General features: G+C 41.8%; 2 protein-coding genes and 1 long non-coding RNA gene across 3 annotated transcripts; all 3 read left to right on the top strand.

The window, feature by feature from the left end:
• Window positions 1-1,576: 1,576 nt before the first annotated feature.
• LOC113687787 (cytochrome P450 CYP72A219-like) lies at window positions 1,577-5,114 on the top strand. Its single transcript, XM_027205310.2, has 5 exons — window positions 1,577-1,863; window positions 2,796-3,013; window positions 3,288-3,532; window positions 3,686-4,070; window positions 4,421-5,114. The coding sequence occupies exons 1-5, from the start codon at window positions 1,581-1,583 to the stop codon at window positions 4,865-4,867; spliced, it is 1,578 nt and encodes a 525-aa protein (XP_027061111.1). The 5' UTR covers window positions 1,577-1,580; the 3' UTR covers window positions 4,868-5,114.
• Window positions 5,115-16,157: 11,043 nt separating this feature from the next.
• On the top strand, window positions 16,158-20,127 carry LOC140006648 (uncharacterized). The gene is made up of 3 exons (XR_011814382.1): window positions 16,158-16,285; window positions 16,940-18,392; window positions 19,853-20,127. It is a non-coding gene; the product is annotated as an uncharacterized lncRNA (long non-coding RNA).
• A 352-nt stretch (window positions 20,128-20,479) lies between these two features.
• Window positions 20,480-25,060, top strand: LOC113743619 (cytochrome P450 CYP72A219-like). Its single transcript, XM_027271667.2, has 5 exons — window positions 20,480-21,362; window positions 22,234-22,451; window positions 22,704-22,948; window positions 23,107-23,491; window positions 24,473-25,060. The coding sequence occupies exons 1-5, from the start codon at window positions 21,086-21,088 to the stop codon at window positions 24,899-24,901; spliced, it is 1,554 nt and encodes a 517-aa protein (XP_027127468.1). The 5' UTR covers window positions 20,480-21,085; the 3' UTR covers window positions 24,902-25,060.
• Window positions 25,061-27,193: the final 2,133 nt, after the last annotated feature.

The following is a 27,193-nucleotide window of genomic DNA, read 5'->3' as shown; positions in this document are numbered from 1 at the left end:
TGTTTTCCTCTCTTTTTTTTTTAATTAATTTTTTATACACCGACAGTGTATACATTTTTATCATTAGATGTATGACACATAATTCGAATTTGAATTTGAAACTCAAATTTTACATATGTGTCGTATATCTAACCGTGATAATGTATACACCATCGGTGTAAATAAGATTACTCTTTTTTTTTTTTACTTGTGAATTGAGAGCCAAAGAAAGAACCGAGAGAGTGAATTGAGAAAGAAGTGTTGGTTGGAGTTGTTGTGAAGCTGTGGGTAAAAAAATGATGAATTTTGTACCCGGAGAAAAGAGGGAAGAGAGGTGGAGTATTAAATTGGGTGAATAGTGTGTTAGTTGGAACAAATGATAAGAGAGTTTTTTTTCTTCTTCTTTTTTTAATTTTTCTTTCTTTTCCTTTATTTCTCTCTCCTTTTTTTAAATAAATCTAGAAAATAAGAAAATTCACATTAAAATGCACAAAAGTAAATGACCCATGAAATCGACAAAATTAAAGAAAATATAAAAAAATTAGTAAAAATTTGGTGTCTACATTTATGACATCATCTGATTCTTTGATAGATTCGATCGGGGTCAAACCCATTGACCCCTAATCTCGATCGAGTCGATGGCCGGTTTGAGTTTCAAAACATTGATACTGGGGGAAGGGGAACATAAAGAGGTCAAAGGAGAACTCGAAAGAAACTGAACCACCACTGATTCAAACGGGTGCGTACGCACCCATTGGCGGTATTTTTTTGGAAAACCTATTATGATTTTTAGAATGCAGACGAAAGTCCAAATTTTGGCTCCCAAGTTTTCTCTCTAGGCTCCTTTCTAAAGTTATAATAGTTTTTAAAAGCTGTATTTATTTACTTTTTTGTCACAAACTCCCTGATAATGCCTCAACCTTCCATTCCTTTACTATTTTTATTTACCCATTCTTTGTCGCCACAAAGTTTTTAAATTTAAGATAAATTATATTTTAGCCATTAATAGTTTCACTTTTTTTTTCTTACCTTTTATATGATTTCAAATGTTAATATATAACTACTTTACAATTTGAACTATAATCATGAAAACCGTCATATGTAACAACGGAAGCTAAAATTATCAGTGTAACCCCTATGCAAAAGCTAAATTTACTTCAATACTCAAGATCTATAAATAGAAGATGAATTACACTTTAGTCTCCAGTACGTAGTCTAATTCTTTTTTACATGCACTTCTTATAACTTATAAAGCTATGCATAAACCCTACATGCTTTACAAAAAACTTCCGTCATGACTTGAGATTAGTCTTGAGGTTTCAACTGACTCTAGTATAAAATTAATAATAACAATAATAATTTGCATGATTTTGACACTTTAATCCAAAATATGTGGGTTAAGTATAGTTCTTAATTAAAATTATAATTATAGGAAAGTTAAGTGAGTCGTTAAACAACTAGTGACTAAAGAGTGACTTGCTCTAAAACTGAATTCTGGGACAACACGAAGACAACTTTTCTCGGACTTTCCGACAACTTTCAGCTATAAATATGAATGCAAGAGCAGATGATCACAATAAACCTTTAACTACGCCTCTGTAATGGAGATAGGATACAGCCCAATTGCTGTGTTCTCTTCTTGTATTCTGCTCTTGATTTCAGTGCTTGCATGGAGAGCGTTCAACTGGGCGTGGTTAACTCCGAAGAAGCTGGAAAAGCGGCTGAAGGAGCAAGGTCTCAGAGGAAATCCTTACAAACTTCTCTATGGAGACTTCAAAGAGATCGCAACCCACTTCAAGGAAGCTCACTCCAAGCCAATCAATGTATCTGACGACTTCGTCCCGAGAGTTATTCCTCACTTCTGTGCAGCTGTCAAGAAGTATGGTAAGTAGTAGTATCATCTTTTTCAATCGTCCGATGCTTTCTTTGCAAGTGTTCATGGATTTCTTCAATGATTGCAATTTACCTTTCAAGATTCCTTACTTCAATTTACCTTGCAATGAGGCAGCTTTTTTTAACAAGAAATTTTCTTTTTCCCCCTGTTTTGAGTACATGAAGGAGATTGCAGAGTCATCATTACACCTTTTGCTCCCCCCCCCCAAAACACACAAAACAATATCGCTATCGCTATTATTTCATAAGGATAGTTCTATCTTATTTTTGATATGGCAAATAATGCAATAGTGGATACTAATCTGTTTTCACTATTCAGTAAATGAGACAGCTTTTTTTAGCAAGAAATTTTCTTTTTCCCCCCTGTTTTGAGTACATGAAGGAGATTGCAGAGCAAATAGTGCAAATTAGAGCAACGAGAGTTGAACCTTGGCATATGAATACAAATGGGTGGATGTGCTAATCTGGACAAATTATTCTAAATTAGGTTGCTTGTCCACTTTCCAGTCTCAAGAGTTCAAACTCAATGACACTGTAGTACAACAGGAAGCCTCGATCTTCTCATGATTAATGTAAACCTCAAACACGGTGAATCAAATAGATAGCAATGCCGAGTAGTATTCAAAAATAAATGAGGCCTTTATATCTTCTTGAGTGATTGGTTAGGATGATCAGAACTAAATATTATGATCACAATTAATCCAAGGAGTCCAATTTGTCTACTGTATAGCATGCCGTCTGATTTTCAGGTACTGGCAGGAGTTCGTAAGGTCAAGGACCCTCCAATATCTCGTTTCCAACGTATCCATCTTGTTAAATGATTTTTAAAAAAAAACAGATAAATATAGCAGTTCTAGGTACCCTTGATTGATTTATGATATTTGTTTAATCCTGAGTTCAAACAAGTGGTGAATGACTCTCAGGTGAGAATACATACATATGGCATGGACCAAAACCGATGGTGCTGATCCTGAACCCTGAACACATAAGGGAGATCACAACAAAGCTTTACATCTTTCAAAAGGCTCCTGCTAATCCATTGACCAAATTGCTGGCAACAGGGCTGGTGAGCTATGATGGAGATAAATGGGCTAAACACAGAAAACTCATCACTCCCGCTTTCCATGTGGAGAAATTGAAGGTTTTCTCTAATTTTATCTGGGTATTTAATGAATTATTACTTCATCTCTTAATAAGACCAACAAGGTAAGGTTGTCGTCATACCAGAAATCTTGGAAACTTTGATTAGTTCATTGGAATGAATGCGTTCACCATAATGAAGTGGTAAGCTATCTGATTACAGGAAAAGCAAAAACAAATATGATACCTAATTTACAAAATGAACTGAGAATGCTTACTGGAGGAGTAGCATTGTACATGACCTCTTTTTCGTTTTCCCGTGTTCTTGCCTGTAGCACATGGTCCCTTCATTTTATGCAAGTGCTAGTGAGATGTTGAGCAAATGGGAGGAGATTGTTCCGACCAATGGCTCCTGTGAGTTGGATGTTTGGCCGGACATTCAAACTCTGACTTCTGACGCAATTTCACGGACGGCATTTGGAAGTAACTATCAAGAAGGAAAAAGGATATTTGAACTTCAAAGGGAACAGGCTGAACATTTCCTAAAGGCTGTAGAATCAGTATACATTCCAGGGTGGAGGTAAATTGTGTTAACTCACTGCCTTCTTTGCTCTGAAGTAACTTTTGACTTCTAAATTCGATGCCATTGCTTGGAAAAGATCCCTTTACCCAGTAAATGAAGGTCCGATATACAAGCTTTTGTTGCTTGTTTGTGAAACTATGTTCTTTTCAGGTTTTTGCCAACCAAATTAAATAGAAGAATGAAACAAATTGCCAAAGATGTTCAAGAATCTATTAGAGAAATTATAAATGCAAGATTGAAGGCAATGAAAGAAGGGGAGGCTTGTGCTGATGACTTATTGGGTATATTACTCGAATCCAATTCTAAAGAAATTGATGATCACGGCAACAAGGATTTTGGCATGACTATTGGAGATGTTATTGAAGAATGCAAGCTGTTCTATTTTGCGGGGCAGGAGACCACCTCAGTGATGCTTGTATGGACAATGGTCTTATTGAGTAGGTATCCAAACTGGCAAGCGCGAGCTAGAGAAGAAGTTTTGCAACACTTTGGGACTAACAAGCCTGATTTTAAAGGGTTAAATCAGCTAAAATTGGTAAGTACTAATTTCAATTTACATACATCGTTGTATCATTGCGATATTCTAATGCTTTTATAGTTGCTCTGCCACCACATAGATGTGAAATCACCTCAAACTCTTGAATACATACATCCTATAGTTTCTTGATTAGGAAAAAAAAAAAACTTGGATGTATATAATGTAGCTTTGCTAGATAGATCTTAAATTACTTTTGATTAATCTTTATTTGCATTCAATCTTCAATATTTAGAACAAAACTCTATGCAATTATCTTGTCCAGTGAGGTCTCAAGAGCATATACTCTTAAAATGAGGTGTTGTGGAGAGCTTTAGGGGGGAATTTGAGTGGTTTATTGTCTGTGATAGGTCACCATGATACTACACGAGGTTCTCAGACTATATCCGCCAGTACCTGCAATTCCTCGAAGAACTGATGAAGAAATTCAGTTGGGAAATTTAACTCTACCAGCTCAAGTGCAGGTATCATTACCAGCAATTTTGTTGCACTATGACCCTGAAATATGGGGCAATGATGTGGAGGAGTTTAAGCCAGAGAGGTTTGCTGATGGAGTCTCAAATGCAACAAAGGGCCAAACTGCATACTTCCCATTTGGCTGGGGACCTCGCTTATGCATTGGCCAAAACTTTGCCATGTTGGAAGCAAAACTGGCAGTAGCTATGCTTCTCCAGCGTTTCTCCTTTGAACTCTCCCCCTCTTATACTCATGCACCCCGTGCAGTCATAACGATTCAACCGCAGTATGGTGCTCGCTTGATTTTGCACAAATTGAAGCATGAAACTATGACTGCATAATTTGCAGCTGTTTGTGTCCTTGTCTTGTAAGGACACAAAAATTCAGATGTTCAAATTTGGCTTCTCTTCCAAAATCGAGATATATAGATCTCATGTACTCCTTCTGGAGTGAACAAACAGTTGTATGGAGCAGTTTGTCCTTTCTGTCTTTACTGTATCATGTGGTTTACTGTATCATGTGGCGTTCGTGAATGCCTCAACCCTGATTGTAATTTTTAAGCAAGCATTGTGAAGTTTTCTTGTTAAATTTCATTTGAAAATGAACAAAAACTCAGCAGCCACGCTTGTCCGCATAGGCTTCATTTGCTTGAAGTCAACCTCCGCAGCAATGTGTTTATTTGTTTGTGTTAGTCTTACAAAAAGGAAAGTAGCTGCCTAACGCTTTTTGATAATTTAGCTCAGTACTTAAATTTAATGGATTCATATCTTAACATATTCAGATCGTTTGATCAACAAAACTTGAACATTTGAATTAATTAAATGGTACTGAATTTTCTAGGCAAAATTTGCTTTCAAAATTAAGTGATAAGCTATTCTTCATTACTGAATGTGATATGTACTTAAATGTATTAGATTTAATACTTAACAATTCAATAATTTAGTGGATTCAAACTTTAAATGCCAGGAGACTTAATTTCTCGAGCTTTGATGATTATAAATGCATCAAAAATAAAATAAAAAGTTTTGTTAATTGACTTATCCCACATCGGGACACGTGTAAATAAATCAGAGGTAGTCATGCCACTATTCAATCTCGTGCTTAGCCAACATTAGTATTTCAACTAATAATTTTACGGAGGTTATTTATCATCAACTTTTCACTTTACATAAAATTATAGAGGTGACGTGGATATTTTAAACATTAAGAGGGATCATATGGCAATCTATGAAATCTACAAAGGGGTTATGTGTAGTTTATTGACATTTTTACAGTTTAAACATATGAAAGACGAAATATGCAAAATCAAATTGTAAGAACCAAAACCTGACAAGTGACAAGACGATAGGAAAGGGGCTTAAATCTCAACCTGTCACAGCGTTGGATTGCCCTTCGGAGTGACTGTCCAAAGCTGGCTTTCCAATTAAAAATTCTAGTGCTGGATTGCCCATCATCAATATTTACAAATTTGCCCCTTAGATTAAAAGAGCGACACATACAAACGGCCGAAAACTATGGTACTTTTTTTGAGATTATGCATATAGACATCAACTAACGAGTATTTTGTTCACATAGCTGTACCCTTCTCCAGTCTATAAACTATGGAATAATTTCAGAAACCTTCTTTGAGGTTTTTTATAATATCACTCAACTTTTCTAAAGTTTTTAAAATCTCACTTACTCGTCTTGGATTATCATTCTTATAATATTTTAACCCCTTTGAAAGAAATACAAAAAAGATAAAACTTTTGTTCTAATGCTACTCTTATCCTACTTATGAAGTTTATGACAACAATAACAAATAAAATAAGATTAAATTTTTATAAGGTGTAAATTTCTTGACTTAAACTATTTATTTTAGTTGTATTGGAACAAAAGTAAAATTTATACCTTAAAAAACTTACACGTATGAAGAGATTATTTTAGTTTTCAATACAACTTGAACTATATCATATATTAAAACATATTTTCCAAAAAAATATTTTCACTTCCTTTATTAGAACAGTCCATGAAATTTTTTAAGGTATTAATTACTCACCAAAATTCTCACAAGTGACTGACCTTGATTAGATTTAATTTATTTACGTTCTTTGTTATCCTACCACGACCCCAATATAAAGAAATATGGTCCATTATTAGATAGCAATTAATTTTTTTAATTTACATTTTATGGTTTAAATTTTTTATTTTGTTTTGAGTTTTACTTAAATAGTTATAAAAGAGCAAGGATAATGTTATCAATTTATGACTTTTGATAGGAATATTTATTATTGTCAAGTTGATATGAGATGTAAGTGAAATTTTAAAAACTTTAGGGGAGGTAGATATTATGACAAACCTTAGGGGGGTTTTTGAAATTATCCGATAAAATCTACCTTGTATATAAGAAAACAGCCAGATTTAATGCTTTCCTTTCCTCTTGCCACGTGGTTCCTTAATTATCTGACAAGTGGCAAGTAAAGTGTTTCTTACAAAGCTTCTCTTGACCGACCGAAGTCTTCTATTTCTTTTCCTTCTTTTGCCATTCCACCGTCTTCCCCTCAAATTGCATTGAAGCCTTTTCCTGCTCTCTCTACAACGCGCCTATTCTGAGCAAAATTCAGCACACCTATTCTGAGCAAGTCCCATCCCAACCGGCTATGCTACCTGAGGATGCTCACCTCGGCCACCCCGCATGTCCGAGGTGAACCCACCTCGTCCCTCATCGGAGCTCATCCGTGTCTTGGGCATATCCCCTAAGTTCGGCCGGATCCCTAGTCTACCGTGTAGGTGACCTCGGCACCTCTACCTCAACTGCACGCTGATGATGTCAAGCCACCTGACATCACCCGGGACCAGTGCTTTATCTGAAAAGCACTGTCGCACTTAATGACTACTGCGTAAGACTCCTCGTTACCCTGCCCAGGCGGCTACAGCGTCAGAGTCAGACCGCCTGACAGAGAGCAGAGCCGTAATGGCAGGACATGGGTCCCACCGGCATAAGACCTCCGTCCTGCCCTCCACTCTCGCTCTATAAATACCCCTCATGTACTCCTAACAAGTAAGCATACTGTTCATTTGACAATACTATTATCTCTCTCGTTCTCATACTAACTTGATCGTCGGAGTGATCCCAGGGGAGAAGCCCCGCCATTCACTTCGGACACGAGGATACACCTCACTTCATCTCAGAGGAGCCTGATTCTGGTCGGTTCAACTACCCACCAAAAATCACCTCTTCAATTGGCGCCGTCTGTGGGAACGAGATTACTGCTAAAATGAGATCCACGCGCTCCAGAAGCGGAAAAGTCCCCTCGACAGGGGCTGGGCAAACATCGGGAGCCCAGCAAGATCGTATTTCTGAGGAACAAGGGTCTCCAAGGACCCAGCCCAACAACGAAGAAGCCATCGCCAAGATGGCCGAATTCGTGGCTGATAACCCAAACATCTTCGAAGAACTGGGGAGGTACTTCAAGAGGCAGGGGAAGGAAAAAGCTGAATCCTCCAAGAGGAGACCGAAGAAATCCCCTGAAGTGCCTTCCGGCGAAGACTCCGATGAGGGGCACCTCTCTCGGAGCACTTCCAGGCGCGCCTCTTCCAAGGCGACATCTAAAATCGCTTCCATTTCCCGGGCGTTTTCCCGGGGCCTTCTGGGAAAACGAGCTGAGGACCCACCTCGGCGTCCCGGAGGCTTAGCAGCCGAAGTGTCTTTGATCGGATCGTCAAAGGCAGGTCATCCACCTCGGACGCCGAGCTCACGCCACTCAATTCCAGCCGGACCCATGTCCTGGCTGTGATGAGGCAGAATCACCTCGGCGAACTCCTCCTGAGATTCCGGGGAGAAGAGATAAGAGGAACTCAAACATCTACTGTGCCTACCACCGGGATGTTGGGCACGAGACTGAAGACTGCAATGATCTGAAGCGGGAGATCGAGAATTTGATCCGGCAGGGATACCTGAAGCAATTCGTCCGCAAGGATGGAGTCTTCAACCGAACCGTCTCCCACCGGGAGAACCGGGGCCCCCGCCGAGATGACAGGCGGGACACGAACATGCATTGCCGAGGCCCCGAGGATCGTAGGGAGGACAAGCAGCCTCCTCGCGACGGATCACCGGACTACGGCCCCAACATCGCCGGGGTGATCAACACAATCGCGGGAGGACCAACGGGAGGAGACAGCCAGAACTCCCAGAAACGGACCTACCGCCAGGCCGGGATGGAGGTGGCCGAGCCGAGCTCTCGGCTGTCTGAAGTCATCACCTATGGTCCCACTGACCCAGTTCCTGCGGCCTCCAGCAATCACGAAACTCTCGTGATCGAGGTTCCCACCAACAACTACATAGTCAAAAAGGTCTATGTTGACCCCGGAAGCACGGTAGACGTCTTGTGCTACCGAACTTTCGAAAGTTTGAAACTGACCAGGGAACAACTCACTCCGGTCAGAACTCTCCTCGTTGGATTTGGGGGACACGTGGTCCACCCTGAGGGTATGGTGTCCCTGATGGTGACTGTCGGGCGTCATCCCCGCTGCCGAACTGTACCCGTTGACTTCGCGGTGGTCAAGGCAGATTCTCCCTATAATATGTTAATAGGTCGACCCACGCTCAACGCCTTGAGAGCTGTGTACTCTACCTACCACCTGAGTTTCAAATTCCCGACACCAGCGGGGATGGCCGAGGTGAGCAGCGACGTGAGCACTGCCCGCGAATGCTACCTCGCCACCATCCAGGCCGCAGTCACTCCCCGGACTGCATCAAAGGCCGAAGAGAAGAGGCCACCTGTTCTCTCCATAGACTGCATTGATTCTCAGAAAGCGGGAAAGCCCGGCAGGCTGGAACCTGGGGATGAGGTGGAGCAGGTGGTCCTGGATGAGGCGAGACCGGACCAAGTGGTCCAGGTAAGGGCCGGACTCCCCTCGCCTCTAAAGGAAGAAATGATTTGCCTTATAAAGGACCACCGAGACGGCTTCGGGTGGTCCGCTGATGAGGTGGTTGGAGTGCCGCCTGAGCTCATGGTTCACCAGCTCAACGTTAACCCGCAGGCCCGTCCTGTGAAACAAAAGCGCAAGCACTTCGGCCCCGAACGCATCAAGGCCGTATCTGACGAGGTGGACAAGCTCTTGCCTGCCAAGATGATCCATGAGGTCCAGTACCCCACCTGACTGTCCAACCCTGTTATGGTCAAAAAGGATACCGATGGATGGAGGATGTGCGTCGACTTCACCGACCTTAACAAGGCCTGCCCCAAAGATTGCTACCATTTGCCGAGGATAGACGCCCTCGTCGACTCGGCAATGGGACATGAGATCCTCAACTTCCTAGATGCCTTCAAAGGCTACCACCAAATAGGAATGAGTGAGAAGGACCAAGAGAAGACTGCGTTCTACACCGACCAAGGTGTATACTGCTATACCACCATGCCGTTCGGGTTAAAAAACGCCGGGGCGACCTATCAAAAGTTGATCAACCGCCTCTTCAAAGATCAGATCGGCCGAAATATGTAAGCCTATGTGGACGACATTCTCGTCAAAAGTTTAACCACTTCGGCCTTCCTGTCAGATGTGAGGGAGGTCTTCGGCATCCTCCGCGACTCGAGGATGAAGTTAAACCCCAAGAAGTGCGTCTTTGGCGTCACCTCAGGAAAGTTCCTGGGGTATTTGATTTCCCACCGGGGAATCGAGGCCAACCCCGACAAGGTCAAGGCTATTCAAGATATGTCCCCACCTCGGAACCTCCGAGAAATTCAGCGACTGAACGGACGCCTGGCTGCGCTGAACCGCTTCCTATCCCAGTCCGCAGAAAAAGCTTTGCCCTTTTTCAAGGTGCTTAAGAAGGCCGATCAATTTGCCTGGACTGAGGAGTGCCAGGCTGCCTTCGACAAGCTGAAGCAGTACCTGCACCACCTACCCACCCTCGCTTCACCTCGGCCCGAGGAGAAGCTGTGCCTCTACCTCTCAGCAGCGGACGAGGCTGTCAGCGCTGTGCTCATCCGGGATGAGGGCACTCAAGTGCCAGTCTACTATGTCAGCCGAGCTCTCCGTGGGCCGGAGACTCGATATACTCAAGTGAAAAAACTTGTGCTAGGACTAGTCCACGCCGCCCGACGGCTGAAACCCTATTTCTTAGCCCATCCCATCTCCGTTAGGACCGACCAGCCTCTCCGACAGATACTGGTGCGGCCCGAGGCCTCCGGGCGCCTCACTAAGTGGGCCGTTGAGTTGGGGGAGCACGACCTGTCGTATGAGCCGCGCACCGCCATAAAAGCTCAAGCCTTAGCCGACTTCTTGGCCGAGCTCACCTTCACGGAAGGTCGAGAGTCCATTTCCGCCATAGCCGAAGTGTCCACCCCACACCTGTGGATGTTGTATGTGGACGGATCCTCTAATGGGGATGGAAGTGGAGCAGGACTGCTCCTAGAGGGCCCCCAGGGAGAAGTGTGCTCATACGCCCTCCGCTTTGACTTCCCGGCCACCAACAATGAAGCCGAATATGAGGCCTTGATCGCGGGACTCCAGATAGCCCGCAGGCTCGGTGCACATCGGATCCACGTCCGCAGCGACTCCCAACTCGTAGTATGCCAAGTCCTTGGTGAGTATGAGACCAAGGATGAAACCATGCAACGGTATCTAGCCAAAGTCCACCAACTCATCGCGTACTTCGAGTCTTTCGAGATCCAAAGAATCCCCCGCTCCCAGAATAGGCGGGCCGACGCCTTATCACGGCTGGCTTCCACCTCATTTTCTGACCTCAACAAGACTGTTTTAGTTGAAGTGTTGAACGAGCCGAGATACATGGAAGAGGTGGCCTGCCCTGTGAACATGGGAGAAACATGGATGAGCCCATTCATCCTTTTCTTAGGGCAGGGAGTCCTCTCCGAGGACCGAGCCGAAGCAAGAAACATACAACGCAAATCTGCTCGGTACGGGCTCCGCGATGAAGAACTGTATAAACGCTCATACCTTGGCCCCTGGCTGAGGTGCGTTACACCCGAGGCAGGACGCCAGGTCCTCCATGAGATACACGAAGGCCTGTGCGGGGCTCACGTCGGCCACAGGATGTTAGCCAGGAAGACCTTACTTCTTGGGTATTTCTGGCCTTCCGTTCGACAAGATGCTCAAAATCTTGTTCTCAGCTGCCCATCCTGCCAAGTCCACGCCCCTGAGCTTCACCAACCCTCGAACTTCATGGTTCCAATCACCTCACCCTGGCCGTTTGAGCAATGGGGGACAGACATCATCGGTCCTTTCCCAAAAGCGGTCGGGGGCTATACCTTTCTGGTGATCGCTGTGGACTACTTCACCAAGTGGGTCGAGGCCGAGCCTCTGCGGACCATCTCAGGGCTGGCCATTCAAAAATTCTTTTGGAAATGTATTATCTGCCGCTTCGGCATAGCTCAGATCATTATCTCGGACAATGGAAGGCAGTTTGCCGAGAACCCATTTAAGGCTTGGTGCCAGAACCTCGGCATCAAACAACATTTCACATCGGTAGGCCACCCTCAGGCCAATGGTCAGGCAGAAAATTTCAACCGAACTCTCTTGCATGGCCTCAAGACCCGACTACACCGAGCTGGATCATCTTGGGTGGAGGAACTCCCCAGTGTTCTGTGGTCATATCGGACCACGCCGAGGTCATCCACGCAAGAGACCCCCTTCTCCTTGACCTATGGAGCCAAGGCTGTCATCCCTGCTGAGCTCCTCACACCCAGTCCTCGACTAACAGCCTATGTAGTCGAGATGAACAGAGAAGAGAGATAGTTAGATCTCGACCTCATCGACGAGAAAAGAGACCTCGTCTCAGCTCGGATAGCGTCCTACAAGAACACCCTGGACCACTACTACAATGCCCGCATCAAGCATCGGCGATTCCTGCCAGGAGACTTGGTGCTTAGAAAAAACTCGGTCAGCCGAGCTGAACCGCAAGGGAAATTGGGCCCGAAATGGGAAGGCCCTTACCGAGTTGTGGAATCTAGTCTAAGTGGGTATTGCAAATTGAGCTACCGAGATGGCTCTCTAGTGCCGAGGACTTGGAACGCCGAGAACCTCAGGCTGCATTATGCTTGAAAATTTTACTAAGTTATAACTTCAACTGCTTTGTTATTTTTCAATATGATTGTGCCACACATCTGTTATTAAAAAATAAGGGGGACAAACAGGGGACGAAGCAAGCATGAAATTAAAAGAGCCGAACTGAGAAGCAAATATTTCATTTAACGAAGAAGAGGAATTACAAAAAGAAGATAAGGACCGAGGTCAGGAGTACTGCTAAGCATCTCCCACCTCGGTTTTACATTTAGATCCCTATGAGCTAGGCCTCCACTTCGGCTCCCCCTTGGCCAGTTGCCTCAGCGGCTTCTCCCCCGCCGGGGTTAGTATCTTCTCCACCTCCTTCTTGCTCTTCGGCAGCCTCCTCGCCGATGTCACCCCCTGTGTCCTCTCCTCCATCCTCCTCGAACACTTCGTCGAGCTCGGACAGCCACTTGTTGAATTCGTCCTGGACCTCGGCCAAGTTTCTTCCAGCCTGAATACCATCAGCCATCCGATCGCACGGTTCCTTGGAGTTTTCGTTATAATTGGCACTATTCTTCAAAGACTCCAAGGTTTCGGAGGAGAGGTGAGCCGCGGCCTTATCAATAGCCGACGTGAAGCCAAGCATGAATCTCGGCCTCGTCAGTTGGTCGAGATTCCTAAGGAAGGTCTCGAACCTCCGGAAATCCTCAACAGCCGAGGTCCTTGTACTCTCGAAGGCCTGCTCATGGGTCTTCTTCGCCTCCTCCGACCTCTTCTGCTCTTCCTCCAGAGCCGACCTCAGACTATTGGTAGTGGCCTCGGCCTCCTTCCCTTTAGCCTCGGCCTCTTGAAGCCGTCTCTGAAACTCGGACTTCTCGGACTCAGACACAACCAGCTTTTTCTTCAACTTGGCAATCTGATCTTACAGTTTGCCGGTGTCCTGCTCCTCCAGCAACTCACAGTACCGATGTGCCATCTCGGCCACAAAGGCTGTGTTGGAGCCCGTGGTTACCATGACGCTTTGGAACATCTCGGCCGGAGTCAGCTTCCTTGTGAACCCCAAGTCTCTCGGCAAGGTGGACTGCATCACCAGGTCTTGTGCAACTCGAGGGTGGCTGCATCGGTCGTTGACCTTGAGCGACCAGTCCGGACACCAATGCTCGCCGGGGTGAGACTTATCTTTCCCAGAAAACACTGGGGGGCTTGGGTAACGGTTCCATAGTGAAGACGCCGTCACCGCGTTGACCGGAGACTTCAACTGTTTGCCTCGGCCATGTGGAGGTGGAAGTGCTGTGGTCACCCCTAATGGCACCCCTTCTGGCACCGAAGAGGTGGATCCTGTGGCCGCAGCAGCCGAGCTGCTCTGGGCTGCCGTGGTGGGGGTGGTCTTCTCTACCGAGGTCTTGGAAAACTGCCCTTGGGACTTCTTTTTGGGCGGAGGAGCCGAAGTCTCCCCCGAGTTCTTTCTCTTCGACCTCTTGGCCACCTCGGCCGAGCTCGATGTGATGATGTCGGACAGTTTAGTCACTGCACAAGAAACAAATATTATCATATGCCTTAGCCGAAGTGAAAGCAAAGCTATGAAAGAAATTTACAAGGTATCTTAAGTTTAGTGGACGTGAAGGGAGTCTTGTCAGGACTGAGCAAAGCTCGGCTAATCCCCCCGTCAACTAGCACGGCTTCGGGGTAGTCCAGACTGAATATCCGAAGTCCTGACCCCATCAACTTCTGGAAGGCCTCCTCATCGGCATCCCCTGCGGAGGGGTCGGCCTTCGCTTTAATTGGCCTCCACTAGAAACCCCTGGGGAAATCCACTCTGGATACGAAGAAGAAGTCGCGCTTCCAGTTCTTGATCGAGCTGGGAGCACCAATCACGAACTTCGGGATGGCATTGTTCCGATTACAGATATAGAACCACCCCTTCTCTGTCCCATGTGCCTTGAGAGTATAACATCGGCGGAAGAGATCCACAGTCGGGGTCACTTCTTGATGTCGGCACAGCATCTCGAAACCTACGAGAATGCGGACCGCGTTTGGGACGAGTTGGGTGATTCTTACGCCGAAGTGACGGAGCACGTCCCGGAAGAACCTTGACGTCGGCATCCTCAGCCCGGCCTCCAACTGCTGAAGGTAGATGGCCACAGTGCCCATGGGGGGCTTCTCGGCCGAATCGTTCGGCCCGGGCGATGTGATGAGATACCCCGGCCTGAAGGGATACTTCCTTATCACCTTCCAGGCCCTGTCTCTTCCCATGCGGCTCCTAAACTGCGGCATCTTGCCGAAGTCCAGGTTGGCAGCATTTCTTGGAGCGACGGGCTCCAGCACCCCCTCGTCGTGGGGTATTGCAGTTCCGAGGTCGGTGTCGTATTCGACATCGGAACCGCCCTCGCTCATCTCTGATGACTCTGACCCCGATGCTGTCCCAGCCACTTCTTCCTCGGCCGATCCCCCCACATCGGTAGGTGCCGACCCCGTGGAGCTGGATGAAGTCGCCTCTTCCGAAGTGTCCGGCACCTCCTCGGCCTGGTAGCTTGGTTTCACGATTTTTTTGTGGGTTTTAGCCGTTTTGGCCATGTGTGAATGATGAGATGAAAAGAAAAATACTTACTGTTGACTATGGGATCTGACGAAGTGGATGACTTCGGCTGGGATCTCGGATGGCAGGATTGATCTCGGCAACACTCGTAAATTTTGCAAGTCGCAGGCAAAGAAAGAAAGTGATGGGCCATATGGTGAAAAGGACCCCCTATTTATAAGGGTTTGGGGGGAATCCGAAGAGGCGGCAAGAATGCGAAAAGACGGCCACGTTCGAATTCAAAACGCCGTGCCTCCCTCTCTCCTCATTAATGCCCCGTCCTTTCGACTGACACCCTCTGCACGAAACGTCCCATTACTTCACTACGCGACGGTTACCAGTGAACACGTCCTGTCAACTGACTCGCCCACGTGTCTCGTCCCCGCATCTTCCGGAGCAGTTTCGGGACCCCGACTCTTTACGACTTCGGCACAAGGAAGCCTCGGTACCTCCCTAGCCCGGAGCTCCCGAGGCTTGGGGGGCTTATTGAGGATGCTCACCTCGGCCACCCCGCATGTCCGAGGTGAACCCACCTCGTCCCTCATCGGAGCTCATCCGTGTCTTGGACATATCCCCTAAGCTCGGCCGGATCCCTAGTCTACCGTGTAGGTGACCTCGGCACCTCTACCTCAGCTGCACGCTGATGATGTCAAGCCACCTGACATCACCCGGGACCAGTGCTTTATCTGAAAAGCACTGTCGCACTTAATGACTACTGCGTAAGACTCCTCGTCACCCTGCCCAGGCGGCTACAGCGTCAGAGTCAGACCGCCTGACAGAGAGCAGAGCCGTAATGGCAGGACATGGGTCCCACCGGCATAAGACCTCCGTCCTGCCCTCCACTCTCGCTCTATAAATACCCCTCATGTACTCCTAACAAGTAAGCATACTGTTCATTTGACAATACTATTATCTCTCTCGTTCTCATACTAACTTGATCGTCGGAGTGATCCCAGGGGAGAAGCCCCGCCATTCACTTCGGACACGAGGATACACCTCACTTCATCTCAGAGGTGCCTGATTCTGGTCGGTTCAACTACCCACCAAAAATCACCTCTTCACTACCAAACCCACCATCTCATCTCTTTGTGACTTCCTTCTTTAAGCCAACAGGTCAGCTGCTACTCCTGCAGCCGCTTGATTTGCTGATCATTCACATGGCCTTTGTACTTCAGAGCAGGAGAATTGGGTGCAGGTGAACTACTTTGCTTACACTAGCCGTTTTTCCCTCTTTCTCTGATATCCAATTAACCCGTTTCTGTATCGATTTCGTCTCATGTTGCCGAATTGTTGGAGCCTCACGTGATAGTTGTACTTCAAAGGAGTGAAATGGGGAATTTTTTTTTAGGTATGCCATTCTATTCTGATCAGCTTTGGTATTCAATTTTCCACCCAAATTATGCTTTCTATTCAACCTTCATCATCCGTATGATTACGATTACAAATATCTGCTTGGATGTGATTTTTCCCTTATTCCAGTTCTGCTGAGAAGTAGGATTCCTATTCACTTAGCCTGTACCTTTTATCTGTATTTGCACGTCTCTTTCTCTAATCACACTCTCATTCTAACCTTCGTTCACTCTGGTTTTGGCTTTTTTCCCTCTTGATTCGGTATGTGCTATTTCATACGGAAGTACAATTTTTTGTTATTTCCTTTTTGGTTTGAACATTTGTTTTTTCTTCTTTTTATTTCCTTACCAGGGTTTAATGAATCTAAATTTTGTTCGAATATAGTGTTGATTTTTTTGTTGGATTTTCACAACAGATGAAGATCAGAAATAGGTGAATTTATTTTGTTCTCATTTTCGGCTGTGATGATACAATATTGTTGTCGTGAGTTGTGTTTCAGGCTTGATACTAACTGGATTTAAGCTGTATCTTGGCGAGGCAACTCAGATGGCATTTTGGAGTATATATTATTCCAGAACTGCAACTGAGTTTGCAGCCATGGTTGTGCTATTCTTCTTCGCCTGCCATTGACAAACAAATTGGAGCTTTACTTTTAATTGTCAAAGTTCATTGTTTTTTTCATTTATTAGTCCAACGGTAGCTTAGTTTGTTCTTCCGAAATTCTCGTACAAATTCAGTTCTACTTCAAGTATTATTACTCCCTGTTTTGATGCTTTCTTATCACTTATCTCAGGTATGTTATGATCCCTTACAATGATTGCTTATGTTATATTTGCTTCATTAACTCAAAACATGGTTTTAGTATGACACTGCCTTCAAGTGAATATGTGAAATCTCATAGGCATGGCTATCAAATGTTTGATGAAATGTCTGTCTGAAACTTGGGATAATTGGTTCTTAGGTTGATTGCAAATGCAACAATAAATCTAGATGGTGTTTTTTGGATCTCTTGAGAAGGTTCTTTAAACAAAAGAATTGTTTCATTTGTGTTTCTATTGATATCTAAAACTAATAAATTAGCTTTATTTTGAATCAAATGTTGGCCATTTGATGGATTTTAGAGTAATCTAAGTGGTTCAACATTGTCACTCAACTTGCTGTCCAGATTCTTCTTCTTCTCTGCATTGAATTCACTAGTAAGTTTCAAAACTTATGTTAACTTAAAGGTCTTTTCCAATTTTTTCCTATTTTTTGAAAACTGAGTGTAGCGTAACATGATTGTTTTTTGCTTCTTTTTTGGTGGCTTGATAATATCAAACTCTTAAGAAAAAGTTCCGAGCTCATTCAGGACCGCCAGCTCCCCAGGGCACTCCTTTTTTATATCTGAGAAGCACCCTCCGATGTAGCATTTTGGTGCTGTAGGATATGGGGTCACTGAAACAGGGAGGTTGTAGCCATCCACTATACTTACGTCGTAGAAACTCGGCTGCCTCTTGTCAACCTGCAACGTAAACTCTACTAGCGTCACAGGAGGAACGCCGATCACCCTGGCGCATTCGAGTCGCCCGTTGCAGTCGCCTGTTTCACAGGCTCGTCCGTCGTTGGAGTAGTCGAAATTGCAGCCTGTTCTGGCCCAGATGCGGCCACTCGAATCTCCTGGTGCCTGGAATTTCCGGAGTCTCCCGGATGGAAGATAGAAGCCACCGTTTGCTACGACTGGAAAGCCTTGGTTCGGGGCAGTGGCAGGCCATATGGGAAATGGGCACTTGTTGCTCACGTAAAATGTGCATGCTTCCACAACTCCACTACTGCCTATGGGTTACGTTAAACTATAAACGATGCAAAAGAAGAATGCTTTTTCATTTATTTGGTGAGTATCTGAATGAATTTTTGTTGTTATTGTAGGAGGCAACAAATTAAAACAAATCTTGCTACCATCAATTGAGTAATAGGTATTTCTTGCTTCTTTTTAGCTGTTAGGTTATTCAAAAACGTTTTGTTTTATTCTTGCTGCTAATTGGAGAAATAAGTGAGTCACAGAAGAGTAATTTTTCTTATTTGGAATCTATAGGGCTATTTGTTGAGTTCAAATGCTTGTGCTCTTCTTTTAGCAAAGCTTTTATTAACTAATAATCTGAGCCTTAATTTTGATTGTCAAATTCAATTGTTGAATTATATTTAATAATTTGTATGTCTTGAGCTTGTGATTCAATTTTAGCTTTACTTCTGTAGCTTTGACTATTTTACTATTTTTCTTGCTATTTAATTGCCTACTCTATGATACTGACAAAAAATTCTCGGTACTTCTAATAATTTTTTGTCCCTGCTCTTTTCTTCCTTGTACTCCTGTAGATGTTAAAACTCTATTTTGAAGCTAGAGTTTTGAAATTAGCATGCTTAAGTTGCCAATAATTTTTAAATAATGACAATGCTAAATATGAGCAAATTTAATCTACTGAAAAACTGAGCATTTTCTTGTGAAAATAAAGTTGGGAAATGATTATTATTCTAAGGAAATGATTATTATTCTAAGTTCTAAGTCATTAGATTCTCTACCTAGACACTTTGTCCTTACCCGAGCATTCAAATGCAAGGTTAATATTTTTGTCCTTACCTGAGCGTTAAAATGCAAGGTTAATATTTAGAATGCAACCTTATTTATTCTTTTTATAAATTTTTAAAATTATTTATACTTTAAGGGAAAATAAATACCAAAATTGATATTTTTTGTCTAATAAGAGTATAAACATAATGAGAAGGGGTTTAAATGCTAGGTTAATTATTTACAAAGCATATATAAGTGCATCGCCTTTATTTAATTTTATAAACACTCTCCTTATTCCTTGGATTAGTGACAGGAAGAGATATGAAAAATTGATAAATTTTTCATAATACATAGAGATTGGATAAGAGATGATTTAATTGATGGCACAAAAATAAAAACAAATATGCCAGTTATGAGCCTTATGTGTTTAGAAAGTAATTTCTTAGGTTTTTATTTGTCTAGGACTTATTGGAAAAAATATGTTAAAACTTATATTTTTACAGTGTGGGAAAAAATATTAAGATGTATAAATCATATCTTTAATTGATATTTAAAAAGGAATATGAAAAAATGATTTTTTGCAATAAGACTACATGTGTGTGCTAGGGAAGATGTATTATTACAGTTTATACTCTGCTTTGGATTTTTTTCATTTATTTATCTGTTTTTATGGCCTATTAGATGTAAGTTTCAATTTTGGTTATCATGAAGTGTTTATCCTCTTAGTTGTGTCTTGGAAAGTTTAGTTTTCTGACATGTTTTCTTGAACCTTTTATATTGAAAATTTATAAATCCTCACTAGATGTTGGACTCATTTTTGTGTATTTCATGAGGATGTCCCTTTTGTGTTTTTTTTTTTGTGCGTAGGGTTACTTCTTGACAGCAATCAATTAATCTCAATGGGCATTGGCTGTGATCAATTAACCACTTGTTCTTTTGTGCACCTTAATGGATCTCAATATGTGATCTTTTGTAATTGCAGCCTATGATTGCACTTTATATTAAGTATTTAGCAAGTCATCTCTTGTCTCTGTAAGACTAACTTGCACTTGAAGATGTTAAGCTATTTGTCAAACTACTTGCCAATCTTTTGTCATCTTCTCTTCTCTTTTGCAATGCTAATGATTTTTTTGTTTTGTTTAGTCTCATATTGTTAGCTGCATACTTGATTGGTAATTTATAATTTTAAGAATGCTATTTCGCAAACATTACTGTTAATCTTATTTTATATGACAATAGATTATAGGGGGTCTAGGCTGTGCTTAGCACAGCCGATAACCTCCTAGTATTATTGATACTTGGTTCCCCCATCCTTTTCGATTTCTAGCGCTGACAAGTGGTTCGACAAGGGACGTGGGAGTTGGGACACTTACAATTATGGTTTTATTCGATTTCATACTATTTACCGGAAATTTCTTTCTTTCGAAGCCCAAAGAGTTACGTCAATTTTTACAAACCTAATCCTTTGAGGTCCCACAGGAAACTTATAACTACCAATCCAAATCCTCCCAACCCCGATGTGGGATACATCTCAGGGGACGTCACCCCAAACCTCCACAACAGGGGAGCCTGCTGCTAAGCCCATGAGAACCCAACCCCCCAGAGGCGATGTTTCTTTCTTTCGAAACTCAAAGAGCTTACGTCAATTTTTACAAACCTAAATCCCGAGAGAACCCCAAAAATCGGTATCCTTTGAGATCCCACAGGAGACTTATAACTACCAATCCAAACCCTCTCAACCCCGATGTGGGATACATCTCAGGAGACGACACCCCAAACCTCCACAACGGGGGAGCCACCGGAAATTTCTTAAGTTTCGAAAAATATGATGTCGAAAGTCAATGAGATGAGAGAGTGGGTTCAATATGAAACTTTGATATTATCCCCATCACTGAACTGCGTTCACTTTTGTGTTGTAAATTTAAGCTTTTTCAGACAAGATATATAAATCTTAGGCACGGGATAAAAGATCCCATGTTTGATGTATCATAATTCGATGTTATTTTTTTCAAAACTCTATTGCATATACATGAAAACAACTATATGAGCTGTCAAGAAAGCAACAGACGTTGAGAGTTGCAACAGCTACAGTGTCCAGAAATGGAAATAGGCTACATCAGAATTGCTGCAATTTCCTCTTGTGCTGCAATTTTGGTAGTGGCATGGAGAGTATTGAACTGGGTATGGTTGAGGCCCAAGAAGCTGGAGAAGCGGCTGAAAGAGCAAGGTCTCAAAGGAAATCCTTACAGACTACTGTATGGAGACTTCAAAGAAATTTCAACCCTGATCAGAGAAGCCCAATCCAAGCCTATCAACCTCTCTGATGACATCCTCCCAAGAATCTTGCCTGCCTTACCTGATGCCCTGAAGAAATATGGTACTGCTGCTATCCTCCTCTTCATGTTTTACTTCTTTCCTTGTGAGGTCTATTTACTCAATGGTTCAGCTAGAAAAGCAGAATTATGAAGTGATTTTAAAAGTTCTTGGTTGGGTGACAGTTAAAGTTTACATGCTTGACATTACATGATGTTTGTTAACTAAGGTTGTGTTTGGATTGCATTTTTCATGATTTTTTATGGGAAAATTACTGTAGCGATTTGATGTATGCGAGGGAAAAAGATAATAGGGAAATGTGATCACGGAAAACGCCGTAATTTTTCGACGAAAAATCGCAATCCAAATCCTACCTAGTGATTTTCTTATTTGAATTACCCGTTATGTCCATCCCTTTTTGGTAAATAAGGCAGCTTTATTATGATTGGTTTTGGTTTTCTGTTCTTCTTTTCGTGTAATTTGGGGTTTAAGATGTTGGAATAGCCATGGAAAAAAGATTACCAATAAACAGTTAGGGTTAAGCTGATAAGTGTTGTCAACATTAAGAATATAGATGGCAGCATTTATGGAAACCAAAAACTTGGTTGAAATTTTGATATAATGAAAATTGGACATCGCATTGATTAATGGCCAAGCAGAAGATTCTGAGACAGTGGATTTGGATTGTCAAATGTGTAAATGCTGTTATTTAGAAATGTGGTTGTGATGTACATGACATCTCTTCTGTAGATGAAAATTGACGCTCCCCAAGAACGTTTAAGGTTGATCCCCTCCTATTAATTCTTGGTGTCATGTTTTTCGCATTTCCTTCAGAAAACACACACACCAAATGATACAACTTTAAATGCCATTGATTTATGATGTAAATAAGGTGAAAATAAACTTGGCTGAGACATGGCAATTTTGAGTTTCAGGTAAGAGCACATATGTGTGGCTTGGACCAACACCAATGGTGTACATCCTGGAGCCTGAACTCATTAGGGAGGTTATGCAAAAGATCTACCTCTTTCAAAAGCCTCGTCTTAATCCTCTTAGCCTGTTGCTGATCGAAGGACTGGTGAATTATGACGGAGATAAATGGGCCAAACAGAGAAAGCTTATAAACCCAGCTTTCCATGTGGAGAAGTTAAAGGTTTTGTAACTTTCATTTGTTTTATAAACCACTGAGTACTGAATTTGTCAGCAGCTCTAGTTTTAGGTGGTCTTAAAAGGCACCTTTGAAACGAAGTGACCCTTCAAATGAATCAGTTCACTTTGACAAATAGGTAGAAACATGACTCAGAAATCCTACTTAAGTAGAATGACCTGAAGAAGCTTTACTGGTATTGTACCGGTGCTGAAGGTGCATTTTTTTTTTTCATTTGGTTCGTTATCTTGATTGCAGCACATGCTTCCATCATTTTATACAAGTGCTAGTGACATATTGAACAAATGGAAGGAGGTTGTTGCCCCGAATGGTTCAAGTGAGTTGGATGTATGGCCAGACCTTGAAACTTTGACTTCTGATGCAATTTCACGGACGGCATTTGGCAGTAACTATGAAGAAGGAAGAAGGATATTTGAACTTCAAAGAGAACAGAGTGAATATTGGCTTAAGGTTGTACAGTCAGTGGACATCCCAGGATGGAGGTAAATGTATTTGCTGATCTCTAAGTCCTCCAGAAAGTTGGTTTTTTGTAAACTATCAGTTAAATTCTTTTCGCTTCGAACTTGATAGTTGATTTGGATTCAATTGAGTATTATAAGCACACAATGTGTTGCTTATTTTCTGAATTATCTCATTATAGGTTCGTGCCAACTAAGAGGAACCGAAGAATGAAACAAATTGCAAAAGCGGTTCAAGATACAATTTTGGAAATTATCAACTCAAGAATAAAGGCAGTGAGAGAAGGTAAAGCCTATGGTGATGACTTGTTGGGTATACTATTGGAATCCAACTTCAAAGAAATCAATAACCATGGACAAGATGGCGCTGGCATGACTATCAGAGAGGTCATCGAAGAATGCAAGCTGTTCTATTTTGCAGGGCAGGAGACTACATCAGTATTGCTCGTATGGACAATGATTTTATTGAGTAGGTATCCTGATTGGCAAGCACGAGCTAGAGAAGAGGTTTTGCAACTCCTTGGCACTAAAAAACCAGATTTTGATGGACTAAATCGCCTAAACCTTGTGAGTACATTTTCAATTTCTTTTTTTTTTTTTTTATTATTTGTTTTTAGTCGCAGGGGAGGGGTGAGATTTAAGAAGCAGGGAGGGGGAAGGGGATTTGAACCAGGTGGTCTAATTCCTGGGGAGAGCATTTTCAATTTCATTTGAGATATTTTGACGCAGAAGTAGAAGCTTCTACCCTTGTGAGCGTCCAGTCCTCATGTGGCCAAATTGGAGATTGAGCACTCTCTGAAAGAACAAAAATTAATTCTGAATACAACTCTCTACATGGTCAAGATACTAAAGAAACTGGTATGAAAAGCTTCTTAGTTGACACATTCCAACAAAAACAATATTTTTTGATCAATTATTGTAAAATAATGCATTTATGTCACTAGCACTTGCATGAAATGAAAAGTTAAAGCCTTGTTGAGTGCTTGATGACGGGAAGCATACATTGGCATTAAGCTGCTCTTCTGAGTTATCCGAAAACTGTTTTGAAATAATAGTTTTATGTTTTGTTAGAAGCTGCTTAGTTGACACATATTAGTCACACAATACTGTGTAGACGGAATCAATGCTTGCTATGCCCTCGAGGCTTGCAGCAGAAAGTCTTTTACCGATGGAAATTCATCTAGTGTTCTGATGTTTATGCTTTCATTGAAAATCCTTTGACAAGAACAGCTTTTATGATCTTTAATTTTGGACTAACTTCTCGAAATTTCTTCTTTTTCTACTCCATGCATCTGAAATTTTATCTGCAAGGCAAAAATTGAAGCTTTCTGCATAAATACTTCAAGTAGAAAGGAGATTATAACAAACTGCCATCTAAGAAAGATGAATGTCTTCATTGGATAGAAAATTTGCAGGTTGAAAAATTACAGTATGTATAAAAAAGCAACTAAATATGAACTTTACAATCTGGTCTGTCTGTCATAATATAAAGCGGAAGGAGGGGTTTTCCTATGCTAGCATTCTAACAAGTTTCTCCTTCCATGACAGGTCACCATGATACTACACGAGGTTCTAAGGCTGTACGCTCCAGTTCCTGCACTTACTCGTAGAGTTGCTGAAGAAACTAAATTAGGAAACATGCGTCTCCCGGCTGATGTGCTGCTTTCTCTACCAGTAATGGCATTGCATCACGACACCAAAATATGGGGTGATGATGCGAAGGAGTTCAAGCCAGAGAGGTTTGCTGAGGGAGTGCCTCATGCAACTAAGGGGCAAGTTGCATTCTTCCCTTTTGGTTGGGGACCTCGTATATGCATTGGGCAAAATTTTGCCATGTTGGAAGCCAAACTGGTGCTAGTCATGATTCTGCAGAGCTTCTCCTTTGAACTTTCCCCATCTTATTCTCATGCTCCCCGTGCAATTATAACACTTCAACCACAACATGGTGCTCACTTGATCTTGCACAAATTGCAGTAACTTGCAATAACTTGGGTCATTAGGTTGTGGGGAATAGTTCAGACGTTAAAATTTCAATTTCTTGTTTTTCATTTGATGTACAATATTTCTGGAGTGCACAAATATAACATGTATGATACAAGAGTATTGCAGTTATATACTCATTTTTTTGGGTGAGCAGACATAGTTTAGTTCTATATTTAGATGTCAAACTTCAAAAAAGGAGAGAAAAGAATCTGGAAAATGCATTTTACCATCATCACCTACTCAAGAAATAATTTTAATCTAAAATCTTTGAGCACTTAGCTACAAATACAGTACACGTTTATAGTAATCACCAATTCACCATTGCAGTTCAGTGGTGATCAACCTTCAATCAGCTGATCACTGTCAAACTCACAAAAGAAAAAAGAGAAGTTTCCAGTTGGTTTACCAGACAAATGTTAGACAACTTCTCAAATTTCAAAGACCCTTGTGATACCACAAATTCTTGAAGTTTTTAACCATCATGAGTTTTTTCAAGAATTTCAAATTTAAGGTGTTTTTTAGCGTTTAGTTTGCTGTGAAGATATATTACTTTTATTTGCAATCACCACACTATGTCGGTGGTGATCAACCTTCAGTCAGCTGACTGCTCTAAAATTCGCTGAACAAACAAAGAAAAGCTTCAATAGATCAATGACACGAGAATGGAAAAGTCTAATCAATTAATGGCATGAGCATGGATCGAGTTAAAAGGAACGATGTAATACCTGGATTGTAAGCTGGCTTAATAAATTTTGGATATAAATTAACGGAAGTCAAGCTATTAGCATTTCATCCTTCGAGCAGGCTATTCATCTTTTGAGACTTCTGTAATTTGGGAAAAACTTGGATAAATCCAGTGATGCCGGCAGATTTAGCGATTCAAAATTTGTTACATCATTTCATCAATTCAATTCAAGTATTAAATACATAACAAGAATGTAAAAAAATTTGAATCACTAGATTTAGTAGACTAGTCAAGTCAAGTTTTTGCCCTATACGTTCCGAGGTGGGATCCTCATGGAGCAGGTTTATCTATCATTTCAGTCATCTTTACCTGCTTTTTGACGTAGAACAGGAGACGCGAGAATCGATGTCTGAGGTGTGACAAAGAGTCTTTGGAAAAAAAAAAGTTTTTTGACTTTAGCCATGTACGTCTAAGCTGAGTGGAAGAGGTTGCTCAATTCTGCAGTGCATGTGCATCACGGTAAGGTGATAAAATGTCTTGATATTGGTCATTGGAGACACGTTATCATCTTTGAACCTTTTGTACTCTTGAGAAATCAGGGGACAAGAATATCCAGAGTTGAGACTTGTGAAGCTAGGGCCTAGGGATAATACCAAAAACCTCTCTTGAGGTTCTTTGTAGCGTGATTTAGTTCATGTTTAATAATTCAATTCAGTATTTAATTTTAATATATTCAAATCACAGGACAAGAATATCCAGAGTTCAAACTTATCGATAAAGTTAGGGATAATATCAGAAACCTCTCCCCTAAGGTTTTTCTTAATATGATTTAGGCATTATTTGATAACCCAATTTAGCACTTAAATTTAATGAATTCAAATCTTAATATGCTCACACGCATTTGATAACAAAAAATTTAACATTTGACTGGATTAAGTGGCACTGAATTTTCTAGGTAAAACTTGTTCCTAAAAATAAGTGATAAACTATTCATCTGTCACTTCATGTGATATACACTCAAATGTATCAAATTTAATATTTAACAATTCAAAAATTTAATGAATTCAAATTTTGGTTTTTAGACTTTAGTTTAATCAAACACAACCTTAGTATCTTTAGAATTTTAAAAATAATCACTTATCTTTCTTACTTTTGCTTCTTGTATCATAAATTTTTTAAAAATCCTAGGCTACCTTTTTGCTCCTCTTACTAAATGTAGATACTCCTTAAACCACTTTGTTTACTCCATTAAAAATCAACACCTGAAAAACAATTTTAAGTACATTCACCATATCAGAATGCCATAGCTCTTAAAAATATAAATTTGAAAAAAAAAAGATACTTATAAAGAAAAACATTAGCACTGATTCAATTTTATATGATCAAAGACAATCCTTTATGAATTCTATTTTTTTGGAACATCTTCTCAATCCATGACCCAAGCATTTAAATTGTACAAAATCGCTATAAAAACCAAATCAAAATAACTAAAGAAATTAAATTATATCATAGTCTAGCACAATCACTAAAAAAAATGGATAAACAAAATTCAGTTTACGACAATTTACAAAAAAAAAAATTGCATAATCATCAAAAAAATG

The sequence above is a fragment of the Coffea arabica genome, chromosome 5e (assembly GCF_036785885.1).
Source record: "Coffea arabica cultivar ET-39 chromosome 5e, Coffea Arabica ET-39 HiFi, whole genome shotgun sequence".
NCBI classification, from domain to species: Eukaryota; Viridiplantae; Streptophyta; class Magnoliopsida; order Gentianales; family Rubiaceae; genus Coffea; species Coffea arabica.
This window is presented reverse-complemented; position numbering and strand designations above follow the sequence as displayed.

Excerpts from the sequence above, each read along its gene's own strand:
- LOC113687787 (XM_027205310.2), top strand. The coding sequence starts at position 1,581 with ATGGAGATAGGATACAGCCCAATTGCTGTGTTCTCTTCTTGTATTCTG. Across the intron at positions 3,533-3,685 it reads GTATACATTCCAGGGTGGAG|GTTTTTGCCAACCAAATTAA; the intron begins GTAAATTGTGTT and ends TGTTCTTTTCAG. Across the intron at positions 4,071-4,420 it reads GGTTAAATCAGCTAAAATTG|GTCACCATGATACTACACGA; the intron begins GTAAGTACTAAT and ends TGTCTGTGATAG.
- LOC113743619 (XM_027271667.2), top strand. The coding sequence starts at position 21,086 with ATGGAAATAGGCTACATCAGAATTGCTGCAATTTCCTCTTGTGCTGCA. Across the intron at positions 21,363-22,233 it reads TGATGCCCTGAAGAAATATG|GTAAGAGCACATATGTGTGG; the intron begins GTACTGCTGCTA and ends TTTGAGTTTCAG. Across the intron at positions 22,949-23,106 it reads GTGGACATCCCAGGATGGAG|GTTCGTGCCAACTAAGAGGA; the intron begins GTAAATGTATTT and ends ATCTCATTATAG.